General features: G+C 56.5%; 9 protein-coding genes across 9 annotated transcripts; 6 read left to right on the top strand and 3 right to left on the bottom strand.

Moving 5' to 3' along the window:
* The first annotated feature begins 280 nt into the window (after nucleotides 1-280).
* Nucleotides 281-1,947, top strand: SCHCODRAFT_02616283 (uncharacterized protein). Its single transcript, XM_003034544.3, has 3 exons — nucleotides 281-727; nucleotides 780-905; nucleotides 964-1,947. Exons 1-3 carry the CDS (start codon nucleotides 395-397, stop codon nucleotides 1,597-1,599), a joined length of 1,095 nt encoding a protein of 364 aa, XP_003034590.1. The 5' UTR covers nucleotides 281-394; the 3' UTR covers nucleotides 1,600-1,947.
* Nucleotides 1,948-2,020: 73 nt separating this feature from the next.
* On the top strand, nucleotides 2,021-2,992 carry SCHCODRAFT_02616280 (uncharacterized protein). Its single transcript, XM_003034543.3, has 3 exons — nucleotides 2,021-2,388; nucleotides 2,495-2,635; nucleotides 2,686-2,992. The coding sequence occupies exons 1-3, from the start codon at nucleotides 2,047-2,049 to the stop codon at nucleotides 2,785-2,787; spliced, it is 585 nt and encodes a 194-aa protein (XP_003034589.1). The 5' UTR covers nucleotides 2,021-2,046; the 3' UTR covers nucleotides 2,788-2,992.
* Nucleotides 2,756-3,644, bottom strand: SCHCODRAFT_02685848 (uncharacterized protein; the record flags this gene model as incomplete). The annotated part of the gene is made up of 3 exons (XM_003033949.3): nucleotides 2,756-3,055; nucleotides 3,108-3,191; nucleotides 3,251-3,644. The coding sequence occupies 3 exons, from the start codon at nucleotides 3,642-3,644 to the stop codon at nucleotides 2,949-2,951; spliced, it is 585 nt and encodes a 194-aa protein (XP_003033995.1). The 3' UTR covers nucleotides 2,756-2,948.
* A 225-nt stretch (nucleotides 3,645-3,869) lies between these two features.
* SCHCODRAFT_01093363 (alpha/beta-hydrolase) lies at nucleotides 3,870-5,619 on the top strand (the record flags this gene model as incomplete). Its single annotated transcript, XM_050341013.1, has 8 exons — nucleotides 3,870-4,191; nucleotides 4,239-4,399; nucleotides 4,454-4,496; nucleotides 4,606-4,625; nucleotides 4,679-4,804; nucleotides 4,858-5,074; nucleotides 5,152-5,368; nucleotides 5,457-5,619. 8 exons carry the CDS (start codon nucleotides 3,870-3,872, stop codon nucleotides 5,617-5,619), a joined length of 1,269 nt encoding a protein of 422 aa, XP_050201807.1.
* Nucleotides 5,620-5,846: 227 nt separating this feature from the next.
* Nucleotides 5,847-6,939, top strand: SCHCODRAFT_02492878 (haloacid dehalogenase; the record flags this gene model as incomplete). Its single annotated transcript, XM_050342976.1, has 7 exons — nucleotides 5,847-5,955; nucleotides 6,019-6,076; nucleotides 6,114-6,183; nucleotides 6,235-6,337; nucleotides 6,400-6,494; nucleotides 6,546-6,610; nucleotides 6,675-6,939. 7 exons carry the CDS (start codon nucleotides 5,847-5,849, stop codon nucleotides 6,937-6,939), a joined length of 765 nt encoding a protein of 254 aa, XP_050201806.1.
* A 281-nt stretch (nucleotides 6,940-7,220) lies between these two features.
* SCHCODRAFT_02616264 (HAD-like protein) lies at nucleotides 7,221-8,354 on the top strand. Its single transcript, XM_003034541.2, has 7 exons — nucleotides 7,221-7,367; nucleotides 7,426-7,483; nucleotides 7,535-7,601; nucleotides 7,649-7,751; nucleotides 7,807-7,901; nucleotides 7,951-8,015; nucleotides 8,066-8,354. Exons 1-7 carry the CDS (start codon nucleotides 7,259-7,261, stop codon nucleotides 8,316-8,318), a joined length of 750 nt encoding a protein of 249 aa, XP_003034587.1. The 5' UTR covers nucleotides 7,221-7,258; the 3' UTR covers nucleotides 8,319-8,354.
* Nucleotides 8,355-8,389: 35 nt separating this feature from the next.
* Nucleotides 8,390-9,514, top strand: SCHCODRAFT_02616262 (thymidylate synthase). Its single transcript, XM_003034540.2, has 2 exons — nucleotides 8,390-8,938; nucleotides 9,000-9,514. The coding sequence occupies exons 1-2, from the start codon at nucleotides 8,404-8,406 to the stop codon at nucleotides 9,416-9,418; spliced, it is 954 nt and encodes a 317-aa protein (XP_003034586.1). The 5' UTR covers nucleotides 8,390-8,403; the 3' UTR covers nucleotides 9,419-9,514.
* A 100-nt stretch (nucleotides 9,515-9,614) lies between these two features.
* On the bottom strand, nucleotides 9,615-11,244 carry SCHCODRAFT_02616261 (uncharacterized protein). Its single transcript, XM_003033948.3, has one exon. It carries the CDS (start codon nucleotides 11,178-11,180, stop codon nucleotides 9,759-9,761), a length of 1,422 nt encoding a protein of 473 aa, XP_003033994.1. The 5' UTR covers nucleotides 11,181-11,244; the 3' UTR covers nucleotides 9,615-9,758.
* A 1,031-nt stretch (nucleotides 11,245-12,275) lies between these two features.
* Nucleotides 12,276-13,096, bottom strand: SCHCODRAFT_02616256 (60S acidic ribosomal protein P1). The gene is made up of 4 exons (XM_003033947.2): nucleotides 13,024-13,096; nucleotides 12,763-12,828; nucleotides 12,467-12,709; nucleotides 12,276-12,411 (listed from the first exon to the last, which is right to left on the bottom strand). The coding sequence occupies exons 1-4, from the start codon at nucleotides 13,024-13,026 to the stop codon at nucleotides 12,391-12,393; spliced, it is 333 nt and encodes a 110-aa protein (XP_003033993.1). The 5' UTR covers nucleotides 13,027-13,096; the 3' UTR covers nucleotides 12,276-12,390.
* Nucleotides 13,097-13,362: the final 266 nt, after the last annotated feature.

The following is a 13,362-nucleotide window of genomic DNA, read 5'->3' as shown; positions in this document are numbered from 1 at the left end:
CTAAGAGTAATAGAAATGTAAGCTGGCGTTCAATGTCTGCGGCGTGCTCGCGACGGAAAGACCGCTGCTCATTTCGTGCTTGAATTCCTGATGGACGTCCTGGACGGCTGTAAAAAGATTTCGAGTCACTATAGCATATAGGTACCCTCTCTTGTTTCATCTTCTTGGTTGCTTTTTATGAAGCAAGTTGATATCTGCCGGATCAGGCAGTTTTTGTACCGCTCAACGGCAAACGCCGAGCATGTTCATCTCCGCTCACGCACGTGCCAACATTCCTTCTCACCTCCACCCATTGCGCGGATGCAATACTTTACGTGTGTTTACGACGAGCTTATCTGAGTGCTCAAAATGCTTGGGGCTGCACGCAAGCTGCTCTTCAACCGCACCCACCATCATGGCTGCCTCCCTCTCCGATGTGCAAATTGCGCGCGAGACTCCCTCCGATGGCTTGCAGGAGGACTCTATCCAACTCGTTGCCAAGCATCCTCAGCATGGACTCATCGGAAAACTACAGGCTCTCATATTTTCTCGCTCGCCTGCGCTACAGGCGTTTTTGAAGGAGAATTCTCACCAGTGGGCGGACTTCGTATTGAGGATCTTCGATCCGAACATGAACGTGAACCCGATGATCGTCGGCGACCCGCACCATAGTGGCACAGGGTGCTGGGGGAATGAGATGAGTGTTGGTCCCATCGTTCTATTGCACGATCTGGAGATAGTCACAGAGGTGTGTTGGCACTTTTTCCATTCGTCCTCGTGTATGGCTTACTCTGAGCCAGTTCGCCAACAAAGGCGTCGAGTATGCCCTCCTAAAGGAGCTGCTGTCCTTGAGCATCATGACACTGGACACGATTGTGTACAGCGGCGACGTAGCGCGCCCGCAAGCCAGGCCGTACCTGCGTGTGGTCAGTTCTGCAGCTGCCGATCTCACCTTGATTCAATATCCAGCTAACCCTCACCCAGTTCGGTTTCCGACGCGTCGGCCGCACGGCCATATTCGCCTACTCGCCAAACCACGCCCACCCATCGCGCTCAGTGCCCTTGTCCGCCGAAATCGCGATCGACCAGGATAGGTTTGCGCCGAAGCCTTGGGCCTTCCCGCCGGCGGTTATGGCGGCTCTCCGGCAGCGCTTCCCCGTACAAACCGCTGCCGATCCACCCTTCGACCGCACCCTGGCGATGGCGCCGGCGCATATGCAGCCTCATGTGCCCACTCCGGCGGAAGTCGTCGCTGTCGTGCACGACGCCTACGCTCGCCACCCGGCCTTCATCCATGTGCAGGACGACCAGGGCTTTACCCCCGTTTACGCAGCGGCGATTGGCGGAGCGGTGCCTGCTCTGCGCGCGTTGCTCGAGTATGGTATTCCGGCGGAGGAGATACTCAGCCGGGATCACAATGGCGAAGAACATATGAATGCCATCGAGGCGTTCGACCGTGCGATGATGGATAAAAGGCTGGAGACGCAGATATGGGAGCGCCGAAAGACTACGTACTCCGACGAGGAGCTTATGGTGTCCTACATGCTGCGCCAGGCGGCAGGGCAGGAGGTTCCTTCGTTGGAGAAGTTCATGTCGGACGCTCAGCGCGTGCACTATTAGGCTGAAAGTTTGTTCTTGAGCGTGTAGGTGCATGGATATTCGCGCGAGGGGGAGCCTGCTATCATGGTATCTTCTTGATTTTCTTGGACCTTCCGCATAGTATGGCAGCCTTCTTCGCCTATGAAGCTGGTAAAACGGGAGCGAATCTTGAAGTATGCCTTTGTGCTTGACACTGATATATCGGTGTAGGGCTCAAGTATCATACTGCTTCGTTTGGTGCTTGTGATGGATTACTTCCGGATTAGGTATCTTTTGTCCGGCAACTGCCGAACGCGTGCCGCGTTCATCTCCGTCCACGCACGTGCGAACATTCTTTCTCGCCTCCAACCTCCACCTTTTGAATTCACTGAATGCCTTACGTTTGTTCGCGATGAGCTTGTCTGACTGCTCAAAATGCCTGGGGCGGGTTGCAATTTTTTCTACCCAACCTCCATCTGAACCGCAACCATGACCACCATCGCCCTCGACGAGCTCACCTTCAAGGTCAAGACTACACCCTCGCTGAGCAAATCCCCGGGCTTCAGTGCCATCCTCATCAAGGCTGAGCACCCGGAGCACGGGTGTGTAGGCAGATTGGAGGGGCACCAGATCCTCCGCGACGACCGTCAGGACTGCTTCGTCGAATACATGTACCAGGAGACGGACGAGCTGGCGGAGCTCGCGAATGGCGTCTTCGACCCATACATGGACGTGAGCCGGAGGATCGTGAACAGGGGCAATCGCTGCTGGGGCGAGGAGATGGATGAGGGAGCTATTGTGTGTGTTCATACGCTGGAGGTGCCGGAAGAGGTGCGTTGTTTGCTCCCCCGAATGCGTGGTCAGCTCTCCGGTTGCGCTGTCTGCCCCCTTGCTTCAGCGTCTGCATGGACTCACACTCATTGCTCATGTCATCTAGTTCGGCAACCAAGGCATCGCGACGCGACTTTTGAGCGAGCTAATGGCCTCGGCTCTCGTCGCCGAGGATACGATAGTGTACGCTTGGCCTACGGCAGCGCACGTGCAGGCCGCTCACCAAGTTGTCAATCTATTCCGCAACGTCAGTCTGTGCTCTTACTGCCATGAAGGATCTTGCTGACGACTGCTCAGAACGGATTTCGTCGCGTCGGTCGTACGGTGTGGTTCGGGTACTCGCCTGACCCGGATCACCCATCGCGCTCGCTCCCTGCGGCCGAAGATGTCGATATCTGAAACCGTCGGGAGAGAGCGCGCTGTTACAAGCAGTCGCGCATCGACGACGTCGGGCTCGTAGCATCCGCGAGAAAACAATTGTGCATATCTCTTTTCTGACATTGCATCGTTCGGGCAGTCGCCGAGATTCTGGAACAGATAATCACATATAAACCGCATATCTACGAATTATTGGAATGTAAGCTGGCGTTCGATGTCTGGGGCGTGCTCGCAACCGAAAGAATGCTCATCAATTCGTCCTTGAATTTCTGATGAACGTCTTGTAATGCTGCGAAGACATCATCAGCGTGTGCGCGCCACAAACAAGTGCCGTCGCTCACCTCTAGCCCACTCCATGAGCTCGTCCATTGCGCCTTTGTGCTGTTCCTTCATCACGGTAAGGATGTCCTTCGTGGTGTACTTGTCTGTAGTAAAGCGCCACTGTCAATCCAGCTCGCGTCCCATCTGATAATTCGATGCATACCCAGTTTGGTGCCCTCTGCTGCGTCCGCATTGACCTTCGCGTAAAGAGCGTCTAATCGGTCCGATAAATCCTGCCACTGGGCCTCCATTTGTTGTCGCCTGCGCTCCTCTTCTGCGCTCCAATCCTTGACTGCGTCTTGGTCTGCTTTCTGTGCTTGCGCCCCCTGGCGTAGCATGGCTTGTATTCTGTCCAGTTGCGAGTTGACGCGGTCTGAGAGTGGTGGCGGGGGCATATTGCGCGGTCTGCGTATGGCAAAGTCCACTCGCGAGTTGAACGTGTTGAAGACAACCTGCGCGTGACCGCGTTGCGGAGGCGTGTGATTCGGGCCGAACATGCCGGTCCAGAGCCACGCGTCGCCGGACGGCGCCGCTCGTTGGCTGCTTTCTGCCCTCATCTTCCGGCAAGCTGGAGCGCATTATCAAGCACATCTATTCAATGGACGATATCTTCGTAAACCTCTGAGTCAAGCTGTTTCTAAGCATTCGTTCATGGGCAAGTCACGAAGCCACGCGCGCGGGGCCGACAGCCTTTATATCGCTGAGGTCATGAGACCGATTCGACTATCTTCTTGTCCTTCCGGCCCAACACCTACGTTTTGAGCCCTACCGGGACCTTCGACATGACTAGCGAAACACCCTACAAGATCAACGTCTCCGACGAGCAGATTGCGCTGTTGAAGGCCAAGCTTGAACTTACAGTGTTTCCCGACGAAGTAGATGACGCGGGCTGGGACTACGGAACACCGCTCAGCGATATGAAGCGTCTTGTAGATTACTGGAAGAACGGCTTCGATTGGAAGAAACAGGAAAGCGTTATCAACGACGCGCTGCCGCAGTTCACGCGCGACATTGAAGTTGAAAGGCACGGGAAGCTCAACATTCACTACGTGCACAAGAAGAGCGACGTTGAGGGGGCCGTTCCGCTACTATTTGTTCATGGATGTACGTGCGCTCCTTCAATGATTTGATTCTAATGTTGATGTCGACAGGGCCGGGAAGCTTCTTGGAGGTGACGAAGATACTGCCCTTGTTGACGCAGAACAACCCATCTGCGCCTAGTTTCCATGTTGTCGCCTACAGTCTACCTGGCTTTGGATTCTCAGAGGCGACAAAGGAGAAAGGTTTTGGCGTCGCCAAAATGGCTGAGGTAGTTTATCATTCCAGGCGACGTGCTACCCCGCACATAATTGACTGGAGTTCCTAGGTTGGCCATAAACTGATGCTCGCGCTCGGATACGATCAGTATGGTGAGTTTGTTCGCCAACTCATCCGCTCCCATGACTTATCGTCCTTGCAGTCGTACAAGGTACGTTCGTGTGAGTATCTCACATGTTCCCGACGCTTATGGCGACATAGGAGGCGACTGGGGATTCTGGGTACGCAAACCCATCTCTGCTCGACTGGAACTCGCATACTGAATGAACAACAGATCACCCAACGTATTGCATTGGACTACGGCGGAAAGCACTGCATGGCGTGGCATCACAACATGCCTTGGTACGTCACCCCCACTTTGATTACCTACCCTCTCAGACTCATGACTCCATCCTTCGACGTCTCCTCGTTCATTGACCGCCTACCTCCAGCCCCAACTTCCTCGACCCCAAGGTCACCTCCCTTCCCGTCCGCCCCGACGAACGCGCCGGGCTCGAGCGCACCCTCGAGATCGACCGCAAAGGGCGCGCCTATGGCTCAATTCACGAAACCAAGCCGCAGACTATCGGCTACGCGCTGGCGGACTCGCCTGTCGGGCTCTTGGCGTGGATATATGAGAAGTTGGTGGCGTGGACGGACGCGTATCCCTGGACTGATGACGAAGGCGGGTGTTTCTAGTTTTTCGGATCGTCTTTAATCGTCTTGCGGTTTTGAAAGCGGGAAATCACCAACGCTAACGTCCCTCAGTCCTCACATGGGTCAGCATCTACTGGTTTTCGCGTGCCGGGCCCGCCGCCTCGGTGCGCATCTACCGCGAGTCCGTCTACCCAAAGCGCGAGTTCGTCGATGCGAATGGCGAGACCGTATACTTGAACCGCGAGATCCCGCCCGACCCGGCCAACGCGCCCACTATCCCGATGGGCATGTCGCAGTTTCCGAAGGATATCTACGTGTATCCGAAGTCGTGAGTGATATTTCTCGCTCTTCGTTTCTTTCATCACCGCTATGCTTCCTTCCTCGTAACCTTCATCGCATCACCCATACACACCCAGATGGAAACACACCCTCGGCAACGTCGTCTTCGAAGCAGACCACGAGAGCGGTGGTCACTTCGCTGCGCACGAAAAGCCGGAGGCGCTTGTTGGCGATCTGCGCGCGATGTTTGGGAGGGGTGGGCCGGCGTATGGAGTGGTTTTTGGGAGGGATGGATATTGAGGGCGGTGATTGGAGGGGCGAGTGCTGAAGACAACAGCTGGTCGCTGGTAATGTCCTTGTCATCCTCGCGATCCGTAGATCATATCCAAGTTTGTCTGCTGAGCCTGTGTTTCTCACGCATTAGGGAATCCCGGGATATCTGACTTGGGATTTTGGTAATGCACGCGACTTCTAGTTATAATGTCAAGTCATGAGACAAGGTCAGTTCCCACTCGCTTTGAACCGTCATGGACGACGTGGAGGTTCTGCTGTTTGATGTCTTTGGCACTATCGTCGACTGGTACGGCACGATCAAGGCAGAGTTGGCGCGGACGGGCGAGGTGTATGGTCCTTCGGGTAAGTCTTGGTCTGCCGATGCGATTACCTGCTTTTTCTTTCTCGCCGCTAACGCACTTTAAGGCTCGGAAAACTGGCACTCCTTCGCCATGGAGTGGAGGTGGAAGTATGATGAGAAGACGTGAGACTCGCCAGTCACGCCATAATAAAACAATGAGCTCAAATTCGTCGGCGGGCTCAACAGAGACAAGATTGCTGCCAGTGATTCTGAACGAGATGCAACGAAAGGTGGGCAACCCGTCTCTACAAGCTATATGCACCATTGAGCACCCTTAGTAGCACCTAGACGAGATCCTCGACACACCACAATACGCTCACATAGGCAAATGCTGGAACAAAGATGTGCGGGACAAGCTGAACGGCGTATGGCATAGGTTGGACGGTGCGCCCTTTTTTTACGCAAACGTGTCTATCTTCTCAATACCCAGATCGCACGCAATATAGGCTGGCCGGACTCGAGCCCGGGATTATATGCTTTGAAGAAGGACTACATAATCGCAACGCTGTCTAACGGCAATGTGCGATTGTTGGTCGACATGGTAAGCGATCTTACTGGGATCCGTACATTCTATGACTAACGCGCTGCATAGGCCAAGCACGCCGACCTACCATGGGACGCTGTCTTCTCCGGGGATATATTCGGGTCGTACAAACCGTGAGTCGCCTTTATTCCCATCTCTTTTCTCTCGCTTCTTGACAGCTAATCAAGGCCATCGCAGGAGCCCCAGGGTCTACCTCGGCGCTCTCAAGTTGTTTTCCGTGCCGCCCGAGCGCTGCGCTATGGTCGCCATGCATATCGAAGACCTCAGAGGGGCGGCGAAGAATGGGTTGAAGACGATTTACGTTCGCAGGCCTGAGGCCAATGAGCCGATTGCTGAGCCAGAGGTTGTGACGACCAAGGCAGAGGGCGGAGAGGTGGATGTGGTGGTAGACTCGCTGGTGGAGTTGGCAGGTATGTTAAGGAAGATCAGGGAGGGTGTATGAACGATTGGAGGAGGCCACCCATTCAGTTGTGAGGACTGATCCGTTGAATATGACAACTGCGAAGTGGTCAATCGTCTTCCCGCGTGTCCCGTAGGTAGGAGATAGAGCCAAGATTAGGACTATGCTGTGCGCCTGGGCGCGTCCACTTACCTTCCGGGGCCAGCGAAGTTGAACGTCGCCGGCACATGACCGCGACCTATCGTGACCTCATCAGCGTCTGGGCAGTTGATGTTGCTTTCTAATCCTCTTGCGTCTTCCTTGACCGCTAAAACTGCAATACAGATCGAGTCCTTCTTCTTCTGCTACCATTCCAGCTACCATGGAGAACGTAGAAGTACTCATCTTCGATGTCTTTGGGACGACGGTTGACTGGTATACGACCGTCTTCAGCGAGTTGAAGGCCCTTGGGGAGACGAAAGGACCTTCAGGTGAGAGATGCCCAACGCACACTAGTTAGGCGCGTTGACTGAACAAGGGAATGCACAGGCTCGGAAGACTGGCATACCTTCGCACAGCAGTGGCGAAAGGCTTATATGGACAAGACGTACGTGGGGACTCTAGTCGAGGCGTTGTGGCATGCTCATCAGTATCGCAGCCGAGAATATTCACAGACGGCGACTGACCCGGAGAAGACGCCGAATGTGGATGCGATTCATCGGGAGGTGAGGATAGATACCTAAGGTAATTGCTGATTGTTGTATCTCTATAGGCGCTGGAGAACATGCTCGCTTCAGAACAGTGGGCGCATATCGGCAAGCTCTGGGATACTGGAGTACGGGAGCGGCTCAATACGGTCTGGCATCGCCTCGGAGGTGAGCGCAGACAATATAAACGTCTGAGCGATGACGAAGAGCTGATCATTTTCAGGCTGGCCGGATACCTCGAAGGGCTTGTACGCCTTGAAGAAGGACTATATCATTGCTTCGCTGTCAAACGGAAATGCGCGATTGCTAGTCGATATGGTGAAGTGCTTGACCATCTCGTGCTGATCTACGTGCTCACCTTAAGTAGGCGAAGCACGCAGACCTTCCCTGGGATGCTGTACTCGCTGGCGATATCATCGGATCCTACAAGCCGTGAGTTCTGCGCAGTTGTTCCTCGTGATGAGGGCTCAGTCCCTCTTCAGAAACCCCAAGATGTACCTACAGACAGCGAAGTTCCTCGGCGCGCCACCCGAGAGATGCGCCATGGTCGCGTGTCATCTGTGGGACTTGAGGGGAGCGGCGAAGAATGGGCTGAAGACCATCTACGTCCATCGCAACGCTAAGGAGCCTACCGATGAGACCACAGATGTGAAAACCAAGTCTGAGGGAGGGGAAGTTGACCTAGTTGTACACTCCTTCACGGAGTTGGCGTCTGTACTGGAGAAGAGCAAATGATCATTCAATTGTGGCGCGCAGAGACACGCCCCGTCACGTCACGTCCGCGTCTCGTAACGCATAATTGAACTGCTTGTCCTGAACCATGTCCGCCTCGACGTCGACCACAAACGAGACCAAACGCGAAGAGCGCTCGAAACACGACGAGCACCAGTATCTGGAGCTCATCCAACGCGTGATGGACATGGGGGAAGTGCGCGCAGATCGAACAGGTACTGGCACGATCGCGCTGTTCGCGCCACCGAACCTGCGCTTCTCCCTCGCCGACTCGACTCTCCCCCTCATCACTACCAAGCGGACATTTCTGCGCGGGATAGTGGAGGAGCTCCTCTGGTTCATCCACGGTTGCACCGACTCGACCGTCCTATCGCGTAAGAAGGTCACGATCTGGGACGGAAATGGATCGAAGGAGTTCCTGGAAGGGCGTGGACTGGGACACCGCAGAGAGGGAGACCTCGGTCCCGTATATGGCTTCCAATGGCGACACTTTGGCGCAGAGTACAAGGATGCGGACGCGGACTATACGGGCCAGGGCGTCGATCAGCTACGCGAGTGCATCCACAAAATCAAGCACAACCCGACCGACCGCCGAATCATCATGAGCGCATGGAACCCCAAAGGTACGCCACTACCGGTCTCACGCGCATCTCCTTCCTTACAAACCATTCCCTTCGCCGCCAGATATACCCCTGATGGCCCTCCCGCCGTGCCACCTGCTTTGCCAGTTCTACGTCCACCTACCCCCGGCCGGCGCGCCCGACACCCAAAAGCCGAAGCTTTCGTGCCTCATGTACCAGCGGTCGGCGGACCTGGGCCTCGGCGTACCCTTCAACATCGCGTCCTATGCGTTGCTCACGCATATGATCGCCCACGTCACCGGCACGGACGCGCACGAGCTGATCATCCAGTTGGGGGACGCGCACGTCTACAGGGATCATGTGGAGGCACTGCAGACGCAGCTGCAGCGCGAGCCGCGGGCGTTCCCCAAGCTACGATGGGGGAGGGATGACATCGAGGACATCGAGGACTTCAAGTACGAGGACTTTGTGGTGGAGGGATATAACCCACATCCGTCAATACCTATGAAGATGAGTGTATGATGAGGGTCCCATTTGTAACTGGATTGTTCGTATCTATCGATATTGTTGTACGCTAGATGCTCTTCTCCTGCCCATCGATGGTATGAGTACGCAAGAATCACCTGTGAGATTCGTCAGAGTGCCCGAAGTAAGAGCGGTGGCTGAATGCTAGCTATTCGTCCTCGCAGCAGATGTAAAAGCCTGTGATTTGTATGTCCAGGTATCATTATGATTGGTCTCCAAGATATGCAGGGAGTACAGTATGTAGAATACTACATGCGTACGGTAAAGTGTGTATGTACGGCTAGGAAGGAAGGCCAGTACAAATGAACAGTCCATTGAAGTCCGTGTGGTGGGAGCATTACTTGGCCTCCTCGCCACTTTTAGTCCTCTTCCTCCGCGCTACGTCGAAAGCCGAGCCGAACCCGAAGCCACTAACCCCCGGTATGTGTGTCCGCTGGTGCAGCATGATTTCGTTCAGCTCCCTGAGAGACGGCATCCGTGATATCGATTCCGCCTTCAGCAGCCCCTCTCGCTCGGCAGCCAACCGCACTACCTCGACTTCGGGCCGTGCGTCGCGCATCTGGCGGGCCGCGGCGTCCGAGGGGTCGGCGGAAATGCAGACGCGTCGCAGCCGGGGGCAGAGGAACTCGCCGTCCTGCTCGGCGCTCTCTTCTTCTGCGACGCGGAAGCGCGAGGAGAGGAGGGTGAGCATGCGCTCGACGGGCGCGTGTGCGAGGCGGATCTCCTCAAGGGAGTACAGGCGGCGCAGGCAGGTCACCCAGCCCCGGCATTGGGCTTCGCGGTCATCCTCGCCGGTCGCAATGTTCGTGAGGCCGAGGGTGCGCGGGGTCTCGCGCCCTGCGCTCCGGATGACGAGGCGCCAGATGGCATCGCAGGACTCGGCGGAGGCGCGGGGCCGCTTGGAATCGAGGTCGTTGAGCTTGAGGACGTCGAGGATGGGGGCGGAGAAGAAGTCGAGGAGACGGGGGAGGTTGTTGGCCCAGAGGGTGAGGGTGCGGAGGGCAGGGAAGACGACAGGATCGCAAGGGAGCGCGCCGAATACGCGTGATTTGATGTGGATGCTTGTCAGGGATGCAGCGGCTTCGATGATGCACGCAAATTCTGAAAGAGTGAGGGGTGTTGCGGCTAGGGGGCGGATTAGGTACAGCTTGCGGAGGTTGGTGAGGGGGGAGGGGAAGGCGGGCACGGCGGATGTGTGCAGGCGGAGGGTGCGGAGGGAGGTTGGTAATGATATTTGGAATGACGGGGCGCGGGATGTTGAGGATGCGCCGATCTCCGGAGCGACTTCGAGGACGAGGTGGTGGAGGCCGTGAGGCGCGGTGGCGAGGTCGGGGAAGAGGGAGGTGAAGTAGGTCGACGCCGCCGCCTGCGAGGGGCAGCGGACCTTCATGGAGGGTATTCGATCGCTGTGTTCGCGGATCAGCGACGTCACCGCTTCATGGACGTGCACCCCCTCCTCGCCCGCCTCCAGCGACACCTCGACATCGACGGCACACGACCGTGATCGGTCCAGCCAAAGCGCAGTTTTGCCAAGCGTCTGGGCGTCGTTGCCCGCCTTCATATGCAGCACCAACCGGTTCCACGCCGAGGGGGTTGAGTGCGCAACGCGATGGAACGAGTGGGAGACGGCAGCCAGCAGCGCCGGCGCTTCCGGCCATTGTGCGGTCGCGCAGTATATGATCTCTGCCAGCACATCGTCCGGCGCCGTGCCAAGGGATGCCATTGCAGAGGGGGAAGTGTGGGAAGCGGAAGAGGGCATTGGGAACAATTTCCTCGTGTATATACGACGAGGAAGATACGAGGTGGGTTGGGGTTCTTCTCGTGGCGGCGCCGGTCCGACGCGTTGAGCGCAGCAGGAGCTTCAACGCAACAAGCCTGCAGCAGAAGATGTGAGAACGTCATGACTCGCGTTGCATGAGAAGTACGACCGACCGTGGAGTAAGGCGGGGTAGCAGAAAGGCTTGGCGCTTTCCTCGTGGACGGCTCGGTTAGCTGGGGGGAGGTCCCGCCGGCTGTGGTGGAGGTGCTTTTGAAGGAAGTGCTTCCAGGATGAGAAGCGGCGCTTGTGCTGCCATCGGAATTGGTAGAGGGAGAGAATTGGTAGAAGGATAATTGTATCGATCAGGGCAAGCCAAGGATTTGGTTGCCGGGCAGCCTTGTGATGCACGTAGGAGTCATCCCTTCGCTGGCGGGATCTTCGCGGCGGTCCGTAAATTGCCCTGGAATGCAGTGGAATGCACGGTGCAGTGGCACACGACTACAAATGCGGGCGGGTGTCGCTCTGCAGTCCGAGGTCTAGACTGCGCGGGAGCAGACTGCAGGCCTCGATGAGTACGTGAGACTGTGCGTTGGCAGGCAGATTCGCCTCCGACGAGCGCGTATAGCAGTGCGCTCTCTGACAGCAGTCCAGACTGTGCAAGATGAACGCCATGGTGAGAAAGGAAGGCCTTCGGGCGCATGTTCAACTTTTCGGATCACGTGTGCCGCGTGGTGCGCTGATGCGCCAATCAGCGCCCGTTCTCAAGGCCGAAAAATCCTTCAGACGCCTCGCTCGCTGGCTAGCGCGACGTCTCACAGCATTCGAAGTTTGAACGAGGCCATTTACCCTTTCGCTGAGGAGGAACTGGGCAGGCCTCTGCTGCGCACGGGTGTAAGTTCCTGGTTGTGCGGGCTAGTTACGTCCCAAGCAGCGCCCGTAAGCGCGTAAGCTTTCCATCCGAGCACTGGGCTCGTCGACGATTCGTCGGGCACATCACCCTGCAGCCCGTCCCGATCAGAGAAGGGAAAGGGTCCCGAGGCTGCGCGAACAAGGAAGTCGAAGCCTTCTGCACTCCGAGGTCCACTTATAATCACACCAGGGCTGCCGTTTTTAAGGTCTTTTGCAGTGTTACACGACAGCATATGCACATATGGGTAGTGGCAAAAGGGAGCACATGAAGGGCATAGATAGGAAAGGGAGGACGGGACGCTTAGTCGAAGAGACCGAAGCCCTGCGCAAGCGTGTAAGCACCCAGCTTCTAGCGCACCAGAGATACGCAGACGTACCATGTCGTCGTCAGACTCCTCCTTCTCTTCCTCCTTCTTCTCCTCCTCCTTCGGTGCCTCCGCGGCGGCAGCGCCACCAGCAGCGGCCGGGGCAGCGCCGGATGCGGGCGCACCGCCGCCGGAGCCGACGTTCAATAGCAAGTCCTTGACGTTCTTGCCCTCCAGCGCCTTCGCGAGGAGCGATGCCCATATCGGCTCGAGCTCGACGTTCGCACCGTTCGTCAAGGCGAGGATTTTATCGGACTGGAGATCGGGTTAGATCGCTTTATCACGCTTTGGATAGCAAGTACACGCACGGTGATTTCAACGCCATCGTCGGCGAGGATGAGGGCGGCGTAGGTGGCGGCGAGCTCTGCGGTGGCCTAGAGAGGGAAAGAAATGCGTAAGAGATTGCTGGAGGGCGTATTTGGGTAAGGGGGAGGATTGGGGCGCAGATTCCGCTGAGTGCGTGGATCGTCATCTGGCCGGCCATACGCCAATCCAGCGCGTACGCGGCATTATCGCGCGTAACTTCTGCATAGGTGCATCGAGGAGGTCGTCTGGGACGCTGTACTGACCATTTCGACAGCGAGGGAGTCCGAGGGCGAGGGTGGTGACGAGGGACGCAAAGGTTGGCGGGACTTGGCTGTTGATCAGAGCTTTCGCACGCTGCCTGATTGATTAGATCGGTTCGGCAGTTTCCGAAGCCGAGTCCACAAAGGTCCCTCTTCCAATTCCTGGCCGCGTTTCTCAATAGAAATCACTTAAGGACATGGAAGATCTACAGTGAACTTCTTCTGAAGCAAGACTTGGAGGGAGGGGATAACACACGGACCGTGCGTACAATAAATATGTGGGCCATTGAAATGACACCTCGTAAACCTACACACGACATCAGGCCGTTGTTGTCTCCACTC

This window comes from Schizophyllum commune (assembly GCF_000143185.2).
Source record: "Schizophyllum commune H4-8 unplaced genomic scaffold SCHCOscaffold_3, whole genome shotgun sequence".
NCBI lineage: Eukaryota > Fungi > Basidiomycota > Agaricomycetes > Agaricales > Schizophyllaceae > Schizophyllum > Schizophyllum commune.
This window is presented reverse-complemented; position numbering and strand designations above follow the sequence as displayed.